The 16,828-nt window shown below is 64.2% G+C and overlaps 1 protein-coding gene across 1 annotated transcript; it reads left to right on the forward strand.

Annotated features, from left to right (window-relative positions):
* The first annotated feature begins 2,690 nt into the window (after positions 1-2,690).
* Positions 2,691-16,009, forward strand: LOC119103030 (uncharacterized). The gene is made up of 6 exons (XM_037226482.1): positions 2,691-2,794; positions 9,551-9,750; positions 11,257-11,823; positions 14,018-14,157; positions 15,720-15,894; positions 15,952-16,009. Exons 2-6 carry the CDS (start codon positions 9,560-9,562, stop codon positions 16,007-16,009), a joined length of 1,131 nt encoding a protein of 376 aa, XP_037082377.1. The 5' UTR covers positions 2,691-2,794; positions 9,551-9,559.
* The last annotated feature ends 819 nt before the right edge of the window (positions 16,010-16,828 follow it).

Here is a 16,828-nt window from a genome sequence, read left to right on the forward strand (position 1 = left end):
CATGAGCTGTCGGCCGGGCGCTCGTTCACCTCCGGCGCCCCCAGGTGGTGTGGCACAAGCCAAGCAGCGTCAATAAGCCATAGCCGATGGGACCGGAGGCGATAATGGCAGCGACGATTTGGGTTTTAGTCGTGACGCGGTCTGGTGCTAAGGCGCCCATAACTTGTTTCTTACTTGAATAGCACCGCCACAGCTGAAGACATACATCACGATCTCCGCATCCCAAGCAAAGCACGCCTGCCGGCAGCGATCGTTCCAAGCTTCCATAATAAACCCACGCGCACCCAACTAAATAAGCCCACTCTCTGGCACCCACGCTCTGCAGCTACTGGGGACCTGACTGCGACTGCTTCCCAGAGAATGACATTCACTTCCGACGCGCGAAACAAGAGGAGTCGCTAACACAGCGATGCCTGCCGGTACGGCGTTAACGATGCCCATAACCGGCCAGAGAGCGCTTCTGAGCCGGCAGAACAGCCGCGGTACGGATCACGGCGGTCGGGGTGGTGCGCCGAGGCGCTGGCCTGACGGTTCAGGCACCACCGGTCACCAGGCTTCCGCGCACGTGCCACAGAAGCGTCATCACCGCGAATGTGAAAACTTCGCTAAGCCTGTGAGCCCGAGACCCGAGCGCGGCCTGGCCGGATGCACCGAAGCCTAGGCCACCCGAGAGTTCACCAGCAAACGCGGATCAAGAACACCAGAGACGTCCGAGTGTCCGCCTCAGGGAGCTGGGGATCGTTCCGACGCCACACCGAGGGCCCGGAGGTCACAAAGACAGCGCCTGACCTCCAGGACCTGCGGGACGGTGCGGGCCAGCAGGGTCGCCCATCCATTCTACAATCTGGACGAACGCTCCTCCTAAACTACTCCGGGCACTTTCGAACTTACGACAGCTCGAGGCCGACGGTTCTCACTCGACCCACAGTAAGCCATCGCAAGCCGCCTCCGCAGCCGATCGGCGACGGCGGCGGCGGGAGACCACGCCACCGCCGCCGCGCCGCCGCGGACAGCGGCCGCCTCGTTACGGGCTGGCACCTGTCTCGTCCCGCCGCCGCCGAGCCGCCGCCGCGCCATTACCATACCGCGCCGCCAAATGACGGTCGAGGCGGCGGGGCGGCGGGGCGGCGGGGCGGACATGGCCGCAGCAGCTGCGGGACGCCGGCCGGCGACATCCGATACATGGCCCCGACGCCGGCCGGCGGCAGCAGCGAGGCCGCCCGCGGGCTCGGTGAGGACGCCCGCCGGTAGACCTGCACCGAGCGCCACGGCTTAAGGTCGCGCAGCAGCGGGGCCGCCTGCGGGCTCGGCGAGAAGGCGCCGGCAGACCTGCACCGAGCGCCACGACTTAAGGTCGCGCAGCAGCGGGGCCGCCTGCGGGCTCGGCGAGAAGGCGCCGGCAGACCTGCACCGAGCGCCACAACTTAAGGTCGCGCAGCAGCAGGGCCGCCAGCGGGCTCGGTGAGGACGCCCGCCGGCAGACCCGCACCGAGCGCCACGGCTTAAGGTCGCGCAGCAGCGGGGCCGCCAGCGGGCTCGGCGAGGACGCCCGCCGACAGACCCGCACCGAGCGCCACAACTTAAGGTCGCGCAGCAGCGGGGCCGCCAGCGGGCTCGGTGAGGACGCCCGCCGGCAGACCCGCACCGAGCGCTACGGCTTAAGGTCGCGCAGCAGCGGGGCCGCCAGCGGGCTCGGCGAGGACGCCCGCCGACAGACCCGCACCGAGCGCCACGACTTAAGGTCGCGCAGCAGCGGGGCCGCCAGCGGGCTCGGCGAGGACGCCCGCCGACAGACCCGCACCGAGCGCCACGACTTAAGGTCGCGCAGCAGCGGGGCCGCCAGCGGGCTCGGCGAGGACGCCCGCCGGCAGACCCGCACCGAGCGCCACGACTTAAGTCGCGCAGCAGCCACCCTGGGGTAAGCGGTACGACTGCACAGCTGCTGGCTGTTGCAGAGCGGCCAGGTGGCAAGCGACTGGGGTTATGGTAATTCAGCATGTCGCCGGCTCGGTGCGGTGAGAGCAGCAGCAGCACGGGACCCGTTACAGAAGCACGGCGGCAGCAGGCCTGTCACCGAACGGTCCAAGCGCCGATCACGTGGAAAGGCTGGAGCTTGTTTGATCGCCGATCTGGAGGCTGGCACATGTGGGCCACCATCTACCGGTCGGACGGGTTAGGCCACACCTGAGTAACGCCAGGAACGCACCGCCGGCCGTCAGTGGCCCCAGGAGCGCACCGCAAGTCGTCAGCGGCCCAAGGAGCACGCCGCCGGGCGTCAGTGGCCCGAGGGGCGCGTTACCGGTCGCCAGTTATCCCCGGAGCGCGCCACCAGTCGTCAGCGGCTCCAGGAGCGCGCTACCGGTCGCCAGTTACCCCAGGAGCGCGTCACCAGTCATCAGCGGCTCCAGCAGCGCGTTACCGGTCGCCAGTTACCCCCGGAGCGCGCCACCAGTCGTCAGCGGCTCCAGGAGCGCGTTACCGGTCGCCAGTTACCCCCGGAGCGCGCCACCGGTCGTCAGCGGCTTCAGGAGCGCGCCACCGGCCGTCAGCGGCTTCAGGAGCGCGCCGCCGGCCGTCAGCGGCTTCAGGAGCGCGCTGCCGGCCGTCAGTGCGCCGGTGGGCGGCGCTCGTCGGTCGGAACGAGGCGCCAGGACCCGGCGGCGGCTAGGCCAGTCGCGCGCCGCCGTCCGCCCCGTTCGGAGCCGATCCGGCCGCCGAGCCCGCTCCGCTCCGCCCGACCCGGCTCGTCATGCGCCGGAGGGCACGCCGAAGCCGCCCCGCCGCGTAACACCAGGTGAGAGCGCGGCCGACGGAGGTCCGGCGCCGAGCGGGCGCCCCGCCAGAACGGCACAGGCGCACGTGCCGGCATAGCGCGGCGAGGAAGCTGTCAGCCACGACCTCCGGCTGGTCCCTGAACGATCGTCAGAGCTGCGCTCGGTGTCATAATGTGGCGAAAACGTCTCAAAGATCGTTTGCCAGATATTTAGATGGAACGTGGAACCAACCATTTAACTTATTAAGAACGTTACAATACCAGCGTGATGCCATCACAAATCCAGCCTTCATCAAGTATGTAAATGCTGTCGAAGTGTACAACTGATCACCGCAGACACCTTTGTTCAGCTAGGAATTTTCATAACCTAACGCCGCTGCGGATGTATGCATGCGCAGGCAATGATAGAAAACGACCGGTGTGCCGGCGCTCGGCGTTCCGTAAACACAGTCCATGGTACCGGTGGGAGCTGAGCAAATTGATGGCGTGATCGACCCGAGCGGCGGCTGGGCTCTCCCGCCTCAGCTGGATCATCGTAAACCGACCACCAACAGCCGGCCAGCGTGCTGTCGGGCCCGCACGGCGTCCCGGCGCCGCACTGGACACAGCGTCCCGGCGCCGCATCGGACACGGCGTCACGACGCCGTCACGCGTCCACGGCGGATCGGCCGGCGCCGCCGCCAGCGCTCCTAGATCAGCGAGCCACCGCGACAGGCTCGGCCTGCCCCGCCGCGCCCCGCCGGCCGTCTATCTCGGTCGGCCGGTGGCGACCGCTCACGGAAGGCGCTGATTTGTCGCCGCGGCGAGCCGGCTAAATCGCCGGCGCCGCCCGCCACGCTCGACCGATTGGGGCCAGGCACGATGGTAGCCTGCCGACCCGGGGGGCACCCAGCAGCGCCGCCGGCGCCGGCGCCGGTGCCGAGCCACGGGAAAGCCTCCGGCGGCAGCGCCGAACCCGCTCGGTCCAGCGGATGTCGCGCCGCTCCGAAGCCGGGCGGCTTGCGTCAACTTTCAGACGCAGATTTAAGTTCGGAGCTGGCGCTGAATGCCATGCGGCGAGGGTCTGCCGCCAGAGGCGCCCGGACTACAGGCGAGCGTTACGCTGCCCCCCTGCCGCAGCCGGCCACACACGCCCGGAGGGGGTGGCCGGACGCCCCCGTCCAGCCACCCCTCCGCCTTGGGTACACCCGCCCCTCCCGCCAATATACGCCGCCCGTCGAGAGGACACACCCATTGCCAGCGGCGTTATCGATACCCCATTCCAACGACGCGACCCTCACTAATGCACCATCGGCGATGCTTCTCCCTTCGGCCGGCGGCGCGGCCGTCTCATCCCGACGCCGATACGGTCCGGGGCATTAGGCACCGGACGGTCCGCTCATCGGCTCGGGCCGCCGGCCAGGCCGCCGCCGCTACAAGCCTCATTCAGAGCCCAGCAGCAGCAGCAGCTGGGGCCGACAGACGGCGGTCCGTCCGTCCGCCGCCGGCGTGACCACGGCCCTGTCGGCCGGGCGGCGGACCGCGGCGAAATGCTGATCCCTTTGTAAATTTTCATTCAAGGCACGCCCCCGCACGTCACCATCCCACCCGTCCTTTTATGGAGCGCCAACTCCGTCCCGCTGAACGGGTGTGGGACCGCTGACCGGGTGTGGGGCCGCTGACTGGGTGTGGGACCGCTGACCGCGTGTGGGACCGCTGACCAGGTGTGGGACCGCTGACCAGGTGTGGGACCGCTGACCAGGTGTGGGACCGCTGATCAAGTGTGGGACCGCTGACCAGGTGTGGGACCGCTGATCAGGTGTGGGGCGCTGACCGGGTGTGGGACCGCTGACTTGGTGTGGGACCGTTGACCGCGTGTGGGATGGGTGTGGGACCGTTGACCGCGTGTGGGACCGCTGACCGGGTGCGGAGGGCGTCGTTTCGGCCGCAGTCATGGCAGTCATCAAGCCGGCCTGGTCCGGCGCGATAGATCGATGCACTCAGCACGATTCGGCATAGTTAACGAATGAAAATGGCCCTAATGCCACAATGTTCCGCACTGCAAGCGCTAATGTTCTGTCGGTGCGCAAGGCAAACTCTGAGAACCCGGCTAGAGTACGCGGCAGTGAAGACTACACAAACTCTGAGAACCCGGCTGGAATACGCGGCAGTGAAGACTACACAAACCGCCGAACCCCGTGCACAGATGCAGCAATGTCTCAATTTCACAGCCGGACTGAGGCACTGCGTGCTCACTTACAGGCGGAAATTAATCAACCACGTTTGGCATTTTGTGCACAAATTCTGGACACTTTTATTGGGCGCACACTAAAAATAAAAGAAAACCAAAGGAAATGGAAATGGCGAAGGATTTACAATCTCGGCTACGATTCACTCGGCCAATAAATATTCGTTCGATGCCCACAAAGCGGGTCGAACATCGCTATACATTCCAACAAGCGGGAGAACAGACAACCGTCGCACTCATTTCGAACAGTTATATGGGCCGGAATAATGACTCAATCTCCGGACCCATTACTCGGCAGCCCGCCTGGTATTTCAAAGACCGAAGAATTCATGACTCGCTCTCCCTCTACCAAACTCCTGCCGGATTTCAGCTCCAACCTGCGGACGACTGCCCGGCGCGGCGGCGCGTTCACACGCACGCGATGGTGTTCAGCCTCAGCTTCAGCACCGTTCGCAGCCACGCCAGCCTAACGACGCGACCGTGATGCTGGCAAGCTGAAGCTCTGGTTGTAGACGGGGCCTTCACGTTAGTCATTAACCAGTAGCTAATAATCACCCGGCTTCCCCAGCTCCATCTGCCCCATGCCACTTGCCCTTCCTGGTCCTCCCTTGCATCCTTAGCTTCGGTTTTTTTCCTTTCTCTGTAACCCCTCTATACCAACGGGATCAACAACAGCAATGCCGTGGGACAACGTGTTTTGGGAAAGTGCCGAATACCAATGGGAGCTGGTGAGCGCGGGCGGTCCAAAAAGCGGAGCAGCGGAGCCCGCGTGCTCCCAAAAGCGGAGCGGCAGAGCCCACGTGCCGCCAAGCCACGCCGCGATCCAAATAAACACAGTCACGCGCCGGACCGACCAAAAGGCTCAGAGGCTTATCGACTGCGATTATTCGGGCTTTAGGTGGCCGCGCCTGCCCGGCCGTCTGGCGTCCGCGGCTGCTGGAGTGCCCTTTCGTGTCCGGGTGGGCTGTAGCCGTTACAATCAGCACGGCTGGCGCGGCGGCCATCAATAGCAGCATGCGCCACCGCTGCCGGCTGATTTGGCCGAGCCCATTTCCGACCACCCGGTCCAGCGGCGACAGCCGTCCCTGCGCCGACGGCGCCCCTCTCGCACGCCCGGCCGCTGGCTGGGCCGTGGCTCACCCTCTCTCCGAGGAAATCAAGATAACGCCGCGACGATAATGCAGGTAAAGAAATGAACGCCCAGTGTGGGATCGCACTCTTGGGGACAATCCGAAAAAAAACATTTTGAGGACATCCCTCCGTCCCCACCCCCTCATACGCCGAGCCTGGAGGACATCAGCCGCCACAGCGTGAGCTACACACGGCAGCCGCCCGCAGCCGTCCCAGGGCCGACGCCTCTGACGCCGACCCAGGCCGCCTCGCCACGGAGCGAGTGTGACAGAGCCGAGACGCCGGTCACGGCTCCAGCACCGCCGGTCACGGCTCCGGCCCGCCGGTCACGGCTCCGGCCCGCCAGTCACGGCTCCAGCCCGCCGGTCACGACTCCGGCCCGCCGGTCACGACTCCGGCCCCGCCGGCCACGACTCCGGCCCCGCCGGTCACGACTCCGGCACCGCCGGTCACGGCTCCGGCCCGCCGGTCACGACTCCGGCCCGCCGGTCGCGACTCCGGCCCCGCCGGTCACGACTCCGGCCCCGCCGGTCACGACTCCGGCACCGCCGGGGTCGTGTTCGCGGCACCGGCCCCGCCGGTTCGCGGGGTCATCTGGCGGCTCTCGCGGCCGCTCCCTTCCGGGGGAGCCGGGACAAGCGCCAGCCGGCGCGGCGACCATAACGCGTCACAGCCTGTACCAGCTGCACCGAGGACGGCATCGAGACGAGGCTGATCAAAGACCGGCCACCACCGTCCCCTGAGGGCGCAAGCCACACGGGACAACGCCGCTGTCGCCGCCTGGGAGCGCAAGCCACACGGGACAACGCCGCTGTCGCCGCCTGGGAGCGCAAGCCACACGGGACAACGCCGCTGTCGCCGCCTGGGAGCGCAAGCCACACGGGACAACGCCGCTGTCGCCGCCTGAGAGCGCAGGCCGTACGGGACAATGCCGCTGTCGCCGCCTGAAAGCGCAAGCCACACGGGACAACGCCGCTGTCGCCGCCTGGGAGCGCAGGCCGTGCGGGACAACGCCGCTGTCGCCGCCTGGGAGCGCAAGCCACACGGGACAACGCCGCTGTCGCCCCCTGAGAGCGCAGGCCGTACGGGACAACGCCGCTGTCGCCGCCTGAAAGCGCAAGCCACACGGGACAACGCCGCTGTCGCCGCCTGGGAGCGCAGGCCGTGCGGGACAACGCCGCTGTCGCCGCCTGAGAGCGCAAGCCACACGGGACAACGCGTCTGCACGCGGAATAGCGTCGGTCAGCCTTCCAGTGTCTTTCTGAAGATGTACAGGGATGGCCAGGGCTTCTCAAGGGTGGACTGGAGTGGATGTGGGCTACGCAGAAAAACAAAAAACTATGGAATGGATGGGAAAGGAAATACGCAAATAAGGAGACAAATTACCAGGTAAACACCACGCAAAGCGGGAGGCTTCCCACCAGGTGTTACTGGACTCCACTTGCTAGCGCGGGTCGCCCAAACCACCACCACCAGTGTGACTGCAGGCTGTCCCGAGGCCCGCTGCCCGTGCTCAGCAGCGTGACGCGGCAGCAGCCCGAGCATGACATGGCCAGCAGCGGAACGGCCCGAGCATGACACGGCCAGCAGCGGAGCGGCCCGAGTATGACACGGCCAGCAGCGGAGCGGCCCGAGCATGACACGGCCAGCAGCGGAGCGGCCCACGCATGACACGGCCAGCAGCGGAGCGGCCCAAGCATGACACGGCCAGCAGCGGAGCGGCCCGAGCATGACACGGCCAGCAGCGGAGCGGCCCACGCATGACACGGCCAGCAGCGGAGCGGCCCGAGCATGACACGGCCAGCAGCGGAGCGGCCCCAGGCGCGCCCGGCCGACGGCAGCGGCTCCGCGGTGGTCCATCGATATCTCCCGTCTGGCCGATGGGCCAATCTAGCGGGGAAGGCATCAGCGGCGTTATAGAGGCGCGCCACGCAGCCTCGGATGACCGCCGTCGCCGCCGCGCAGTGGCGACGGCGGCTAGCGGTCGCAGGCTCGGCCACGGGGCTGCCCGCCGGGCCGCCGGGTCAGACCGGAAGGGGGGGGGGGGGAAGGACGGGAGTGAGGAGCACGAGGGCAGGGACATGGCGCATGCTCGGTGCTCGGTGCTGTGGTGTGACCGGGGGCCACACTAGCCAGCGCCGCCGTTCAGGGCGGCTCCGAAATGACCGTCTCTAATGCTGGTGTGTCGGACCAAGTCTGGGCTATCGACGCCCTCCCGTCAGCGAATCGATTCGTCCAAATTTCGTCCAAATTCGACCCGTTCGAAGTGGCCCAGTACCCCCGGCGGCTCGCTAAACCTCCCTTTCAACGGCGTGGACAAAATGAGACGCGTTCGAGCGCTGGGCGTGGGCGAAGCATTGAGAGCGGCGCGACTTCAATGGCCGCCCTGAATCAAATCCCGACGACCCACTTCCGAATTCACCACAGACAGAATGTGTCTCATTGATCCCGTCAAATCTGACAAAAGACGAAAAATAGTTGGCTTCTAGTGCGGACGTGCTTTTGCCGTCTTAGCACATCTACCGGCATGACCCTTACAACGGAAATGAGAAGACGACATACCGTCTTCAAAGCGGCGAACAATTCGGCATGGCAAACAGGGAACCCAGCAGCTGTTTTTCGTCTGTAAACGCACGCGGTCCTGTTTGTACGCAACAGTGTCGATGGAGGTCAGCTATGACAATTCTGAGGTAGCTAATAAGGGGGCACGAAATCTTCATGAGAGCAGAAGAAGCATTGGCAACATCGTCAACTAATGAAACTAACTACTGAAAGTGGAAGAGCCGGCTGTCCCCAAGGACAAGGTGCACGGCTGAAATTATTCCTCAGCGATTCGAGCAACGACACTGATGCGCGGATGACACACATTTTACGCTTGTCTCGATCTAGCCACAGGGTTTGAACGTGGAACACAAACTCTGTCCGAACCGATCACTTGGTGATAAAGAAGACATTTGTCGTAAAACAGCCTCGACCAGAAATGGTGCCGAACGGTTTCCTCGAAGACGTCTGAACACGTCTGAACACGTACAGACATGAGGCGGCTGATGGATTACACCGATCATGAACGGGACACGTGGGGGATGGGAGATGCCGTCAGAAAAAGGGCGACGTGTAATCGATAAACATGCATTACGAAATGACTTGTAGACAGGACAAAAAACAAACAATAGAAGAAGAAACACAAGCGTGACCTACAAAAAATAAGCACGAGGTCAGATCACCGGCGTGCTAGGCGCTGCCTCGTTAAACAGAGCCAGATCACACACACACACACACACACACACACAGAGAGAGAGACAGATCAGGTGTGAACACACGGGGCTGACTGAACATAGGATGAAACCCAAACGCGCGCGTGTCGCCATGTTCGACTACCCCGGGACGGAGACGCGACTGGTTCCGTCCTCTGCCGCCAGGTGGCCGCCATGAACCGGCACCCGATCGGCGTGGCCGGCTACGACCGCAGCAACGAGTCGCACATCAACGCCACGCGGCCGTTCACCTGCCACCCAGGCGGCACCACCGAGGCGGCCATCATCTTCACACTGGGCAGCCTCGGCGTCGGCGCCAACCTGGTGCTCATGTTCCTCATCCTCAGCAAGCGCTACCTGCGCCGGTGAGCGCGTCCGGCGACCGGCGGCGAGGGGCGCCGAGAGGACCGGCTGGGGGTGGGGGTGGGGGGGGGGGAGGAATGAGCGAAGGTGTGGGCAGCCGGCGCTGGGGGCGGGAGCGGCTCCGTCGTCATGGGGCGGGGGGGGGGGACCTCTCTCCATGCGGCACACCAGGTATGCCCTCTCCCACCTGTGTTTAAAGCGCCACCGATCCCAGAGTAACCCACGCCCCTCCCCAACAACTCGCCTGTGGGAGTCGACGTACACTCGGCCTCAGGGCGGATGTCGTCTAGCGCTCATGAATCCCCCACCTTGTCTCCGCTGTCTGGTTTGAATCTACATGTAACACCCCGGCCCAGCTGAGAATGGCCTACAATCTACATGTAACATCCCGGCCCAGCTGAGAATGGCCTACAATCTACATGTAACACCCCGGCCCAGCTGAGAATGGCCTACAATCTACATGTAACACCCCGGCCCAGCTGAGAATGGCCTACAATCAGCGGTAGTGGATGTAATGATGCTGAGGAGCGGGTCTCGCGGGATATCATCAGGGGAGTAACGAGAACTCAAAGCACTCAAGGCGTGATTCTGCCAAGAGCAACACGCATCTCATCGCTTCATTTCTGACAGGTGGGTTAATATAAAGGGGTTATTTAAGTCTTCAGCATCTACCTTGCGGGTCCAGTGTAACAGCAGGCCGTCATAGACGCCAAGCTTCGGAATTCACCTCCCTCAGAACCCGGTGCGGCACACAACAACCATTATCTCTTCTATTACTGCTTCCCTCCAATAAGCATTGACAAATGTGGCAGCTGGAGATGAATGACGCCCGGTGCGTCTTCGCGTATCAATATCTTGAGTCGGCAGCCAAATGAAAGAGTAATATGGCACGAGCTGGGCGGCCGACGGCTGTCCCGATCAAACATGCCTGCTGCCGAGGTCGGTGGCTCGGATCTCTGCCACCCGCCAGCAGGCCGCGCCTCCGCACATTTATCCCCGCCGCGTATGAATTCAATCAGCGAGAGGATCCTCGTCGGCGGCCGGCCGTCAATTCTCGATGCGCAGTGACAAAGGCGGCAGGATTGGCCGGGGTGGGAGCGCCGTCCGTTGCTGCTTGCTGCGAGCGGCGGTGGCCGCCCAGCCTCCGCCGAGACAGCGCCAACACTGCATAAGCCGGCCGTTCCGAGCAGCGGGTCCCGCGGGCGCCGCTGCCAGCATCCGTCCGTCCGTCCCTCAGTCTGCGACCGTCGCAGGTGGCTCGGACGCGCGGGCCACGAGCCTTAGCGTCGCCGCCGACCGCGGGCACACCTTCATTTGGCTGAGCGCCACTTGATTCCACTTGATCCACTCCAAAGGCGGAGGCGGCAACGGACTAACACGTTAATTGACACCCGGTAGCCTCGGCTCGTCGGTAGCCACCTCTTGCTCGGTGCGTCTGCTGTCCGACGTGGCCCGCTGCCCGCCGCCGTGCCGTGCCGTGACGGCGTGCCGCCCGTGCTGCGCCGCAGGTGGTCGCTGGGTCTGCTGTTCCACCAGGCGCTGGTGGACATGGTGCGCGCCACGCTGCTGATCCCGCTGGGCGTCTCCATCCTGAACTGCCAGCCGGTCGGCAAGTGCAGCATGGTGGAGACGGCCTTCTTGCTGCTGGTCACAGCCAGTACCATCAACCTGCTGACGACGGTGCTGAACGACGCGCCTCTGCAGCCCGACGACGAGGACGAGGACGAGCACATTCCTCTGCTCATGGAGTCGCCGCAGTGCGTGCTCTTCGGCAGCTTCATGATCTGGTTCGCCAGCATCACCATCAACTTGGGGCCGACCTTCCTGTCCGGTGCACTGGCGGCCAACATCGAGGAGGAACACCACGCGCCCAGCTGCCCGCTCGTGGCCGGTCCGCTGCGACACTACGTGCTCAACGTGCTCTGGATCATGATCAACGTGCTGTGCGTGATCCTGACCATCTTCCACCTGCACAAACTGTACCGTGACCTGGGCAAGTCGAACGTGCAGGCGGTACGCATCGCCAGCCTGGTGACCACCATGATCAGCGTGTCGGCGCCCGACAGCGACAACAGGTGAGACCCAGAGCCGACACGGTCGGAGACAACAGGTGAGACCCAGAGCCGACTCGGTCGGCGACAACAGGTGAGACCCGGAGCCGACTCGGTCGGAGACAACAGGTGAGACCCAAAGCCGACTCGGTCGGCGACAACAGGTGAGACCCAGAGCCGGCTCGGTCGGCGACAGCAGATGAGGTCCAGAGTGGGCACTGTTGGCGACAAAAGTGACGAGCAGGCGCGTGAAGCATGTCTTTTGTCCCATGACCAAGGTTACAACGTCCGCATTCACGTGCTCCCGGGACGACTAGACACTTAACGCCAGGAGACTTCACGGACATGAACTGATTGGTTATATGCGTCTCTTCAGCGACTTTGCAGATTATTCCGATGCGAAGATCGTGCTCTCTGACTCCCAGCTGTGCGTTGTGAGCCTCTTCTACACCGCGCTGAACCAGCGACGGCCCAAGCCCAGCCGCAATATCACAAAAAGCGTCGCCCAGCGGCCCACTTCCGCGTCCCCTCACCCACCTAATGTCTTTCCCGCCATCGCGCCACTCCTTGGTTTCACGCGGCGTCGTTTTGTGTTATCTCGGCGCTGGCCGCGGCCACCCGGGGCGAGACGCGGGCGACGACGGCCGAGCTGCTGACGGCGCGGCCGATGGGGCGGCGTCGGGGAGCACCGGGCACCGCCGGACCGCGCCCGTCCGACCGGACATTTCCATTAGGGGCGGCCTTACGTGGCGAGGCCGACCCGTCACCGGACGGCGGCCGCGGTTGCGTCGCTGCGAGGCCGGGCCGGACGCGGCTCGTCGGCGCGCCAGCTCTGGGCCCAGCCTGAGGCGCGATGGGACCGCTGTGGGATCAGTTTGGACTGCATCTTGTGGCTGACCCAAACCCGGCCGAGCCAAGCGCTCGCTGTCCGCGCGGCGCAGCACGAGGTGTGAACTAGCGACGCGCCTGCAGCGAGGAGTGGGGACCTCGCGGAGACGAGAGGTGACGGCGAAGCGGCGCGGCACTGGAGCACGCGAAAGCCAGCAAAAACACGCCGTAAATCATGTGGGTCTCAACGCTGCTCTCAGCGAGAGTGTGCTGCCACCAGCCAGTTAGAGTCCGGCTAAAAAAGCCTGCCGGCGACTGATGGCCGCCCGGGGAGTTGTTCAATCCTCTCCAGCCGCGTGAGATGAGGCCCGGCTGCGGAGCGTAGCCCAGTGACAGCGCCGCGCCCTGCCATTCTCCGGAAACAAAGCCGCACCCAGCCGAACCACGGCCCAAACAAGCTCTTACCCTGTCCGGTCCGCCCACCGAAGTGAAGTTTGACCGAGGTCTGGCAGGTACACAGAAGTCCGACCCGATAAAGCCGGTCGCAGAAACGATTCGGCTCGGCGCCCGGCTCCGGCGGCCGGACGGCGATGGCGCGCCTGGCCGGGCTGCCTTCCGTAACGGGACAACTTGTCGGGGGACACGCGGCCCATTCGGCGATGGGCCGGGCCGGCGTCCGGAAAATAATACGGCCGTCTGTCGTCACCGCGCCGACAAAAACATCCGGACGGACGGCCCGGCTAGCGAGGAACACGGCTGGAAAACACGGCAGTCAGCGGCGCGACGGCGACAGGGAACGACCGCGGGATGGGCATGACGCCCCTCCGGCAATGCATGCACACACGCGCAGCTCTGACCGCCGCACTGTTCAGGCGGTCCCTCATCCAAGATGCTTGTGCCGCAACGCGAACGGCAGCACGGCGGTCCGGCCTGGTCAGCGCACTCGACCACGGTCCCCGAGCCCCTGCGCGAACGGCAGCACGGCGGTCCGGTCTGGTCGGCGCACTCGACCACGGTCCCCGAGCCTCTGTCGTAACAGTGACGTTCGCAACTGTGGTGACCTGAGCTCAGTGCTCCCCTTGCGTGCGGGCTCTCTCGGCATCCGGGTACCGCATCAGGCCGCAATGCACCGTACCGAGCAGTAATGCCACTTCTCCCAGGTCCATCAGTCCAACAGTCCCAGCCCACATCACCGGCGTGACTCCTGGCGGCTGGTCTTCATCACCGGTGTGACTCCTGGCGGCTGGTCTTCTCCGGGGACCTCCGGGAAGTTTGGGACGGCTACCGACGCTGACCGCGGATCTCCTCAGACCACTTACCCACTTCCGAGCACCTGCAGTCGTGCAGGCGCGCAACAGCGGGTCTGATGCGGCTCCTGGTCGTGTCGCAGGGACCCGCGCCGGGTCAGCACACACATCCAGCGCATGGAGCGCGAGGGCATCGAGCGTGTCAAGATGTTCGTGGTGATCGTCATCGCCTACCTCGTCTTCTGGGGACCGCTGTTCCTGGTCACGCTGGCCAGGCCCGGAGGTGAGCCGACGGGCCAGGCCGGGGCATCGGGAGCTGACCTGGGCTCACACTGACCAGGCCCAGGGTGACCAGGGGACGGGGGCGTCACGAAGGTGGGTCACCCGGTCTGAACCCCGCCGGCGGGGCCAGTTTGTTGGTCAGCTGGGTGGGAGTCAGAGTGGCGGCTGCGTCCGTAGCAGGCGTCTGGCCCGCCGGGCGTCGGGGCCGGGCCGGCCTGAAGCCAAGCCACTGACAACGGGGCCCATCGAGCGCAGGCGGGGCTGTACAGCTCTTGACGCCGGGAGCGGCGATCATTCAAGCTCACGAGCTGTCAACGTCATTCCCTAAACCGTGCATGAATAATGAAATCCCCCGAAACCATAGCATCGCCACCTCAATCAAAGAGGGATTAACCGTAACCGATGTAGTGTCCTTATGTGACCCCATAGATTTGACAGAAGTACCAACACGGCAACGGGAGAAAGCGACCCATCGCGGTACTCGATTTCGGCGAACTTCGAACGCTGTACGCCACTTCCGTCCATTCAGAGGCATGAGATGCACGTAAAATCTACTTCGTGTGTAGTTGCCTGCCAGTGACAGCACCTGATTAAGCATGCCACGACTTCAAAAGCTCATGCAACTGTCGCTCCACCGCCGGCTAAAGATCTGGAATTTAGTGACGCAAACCAGCAATTGCAGAAGTCCCTAGCATCAAACACAGCCAAGAATTCCGCAAGCACTCCCAACGTTCCAGACATGTCGCCGAAGAACTTCGAAGCACCCTGCACGTAAAAACCCCTCGCCTGTTTCTAAATTCGACGTTCTGCGTTCCGTCGGGTCATGACCCAACCTCCGAGATTCCGGCCTCGGCCCCTGACTCAAATCGGCCTCGGAGCGTCCCCCGAGGAGCCGGAAGTGGGGAACTTCCGGCGGCCGTTGCCGGGCCGGAGGCGGTCTTCGCCGGACGTTTTTACGGCCGGCGCGACCGCCCACCGATGCGCCGCACCATCGGCGGCCCGTCTCGAGCGTGTTCGGCCCCCAGGCCGGCTCCGCGGCGGCCGAGACTGGGCCGCTGCAGGCACGGCCGAGGGCGGGCAGGAGGGCCTGGCGGGAGACTGGGCCGCTGCAGGCACGGCCGAGGGCGGGCAGCAGGGCCTGGCGGGAGACCGGGCCGCTGCAGCCACGGCCGAGGGCGGGCAGCAGGGCCTGGCGGCACGCGTGACCCGACTACGGCCGCCAGCCGCCGAATGTGGTTTGGCACTGTCGGCGACGCATTAGGGAGAAATACGCAGATGGGCGAGGACGAGGCAGGCTGGAAGAGCCAATGGAGGTGGCGGTGTTGAGTCGCGTAAAACTCGAGTCATGAGTGTCAAATGTCGAATTCGTGCTCACCATCATCTTCCCGCATGCGCAGCCCAAAGATCTTGGGCGTGGTTGTAGCATCCGGGTCCCCGACGTGTCTGCAGTGTCCGGGTCCCCTGGCGTGTCTGCGGTGTCCTGGTCCCCGCGCATGGTTGCAGTGTCCGGGTCCCTAGTGTGTCGCCGGGCCAGCCTGACGTCGACTGGTTGACGATGCGCAGGCTTCTCTCTGCTGCCGTCAGGTCGACGCGCCGGTCTGCCGCACGAGGTGACACTGCACATCGCCTTCGTGCACTCGTTCGTCAACCCGGCGCTGTTCCTGGCGCTGCACAAGGGGCTGCGGCGCGCCGCGCTCGACCTCATCTGCTGCAACTACCGTGGCGGCGGCGAGGAGCGGCGGCCGGCGGCAGCAGCGCACGGCCGCCGCGCCAGTGCGCCGCCCCGCCGCGACAGCGTCGAGGAGGAGACGTTCCACTCGTACCCGTCGCTCAGCCGCTCCTACCTGGCGTGAGTGGGCGGCAGGTGGCCGGCACGCCCGCCTCCCGGTGCCGGGGTACTGCCTCCTCATGTCTGCATGCTACGCAGGCACGGAGTTCTGGTCGATCGAAGTGTCAAAATTATTTGTCATGCGCATTGTCGTCACTGATTTTTATTGACATCTAGAGTTGCTCAATGCTGGTCTCCTTCAAATGCACGACACTGAAGCCCGTTAATTGGGTGAAGAGCAGTAAGTGCCTCTTCACAATCCCCTCCGTCGTCACTGTTATCGCTCGCCGCGCGGCTGGGGGTGCCGGGTGCCGCTGCTCCAGGAGCCCGTTTTCATCTCGCAGCGCAATTCTGAGACGCGCTGACAGATATTCGGGGACTACATGCCCTTCCTTCCGACGGAAGTGTTATCTAAATTTGACAGCCTAAATGTAATTTAAAGACGGCCAACTTCACGCTAGTGGTTATTGTTGAGATGGATGGACGATATATTTGCATTCGCGTATAAGACGGCTAATGCGACCGGAGCAGCTTTGAAGAAACAGACTACCCACTTTACACAGAAGGCAAACGCAGAACGTCGAAAAGCTTATTTAGACCAAACAAGTTACAAAGACCTATGACAAAAAAACAACCCACAGCGAGACAGCGGAACCTTCAACGGATGGACTTAAGACACAGCACAACGACAAACAGGCATTTGACGTATTCCTAGCTGCCCTTTACAACGCTATACACTGACTAAAAGCAAACAGCCCGCCTCAGCGCCGCCAATGTCAATGCGCTGATCACGCGCCCGGCTGCTGGCCGTCCATCTGACAAGACGTCCGCGTCCGCCGGCGAC

The sequence above is a fragment of the Pollicipes pollicipes genome, unplaced genomic scaffold (genome assembly GCF_011947565.3).
Source record: "Pollicipes pollicipes isolate AB1234 unplaced genomic scaffold, Ppol_2.1 Scaffold_5724;HRSCAF=6776_pilon_pilon_pilon, whole genome shotgun sequence".
In the NCBI taxonomy this organism is placed as follows: Eukaryota; Metazoa; Arthropoda; class Thecostraca; order Pollicipedomorpha; family Pollicipedidae; genus Pollicipes; species Pollicipes pollicipes.

What these genes read in the sequence shown, in the direction of transcription:
- LOC119103030 (XM_037226482.1), top strand. Translation starts at nt 9,560, where the DNA reads ATGAACCGGCACCCGATCGGCGTGGCCGGCTACGACCGCAGCAACGAG. An exon ending in GCGCCCGACAGCGACAACAG is followed by an intron (nt 11,824 to 14,017) that starts GTGAGACCCAGA and finishes GTCGTGTCGCAG; the next exon opens with GGACCCGCGCCGGGTCAGCA. An exon ending in CACGCTGGCCAGGCCCGGAG is followed by an intron (nt 14,158 to 15,719) that starts GTGAGCCGACGG and finishes GACGATGCGCAG; the next exon opens with GCTTCTCTCTGCTGCCGTCA.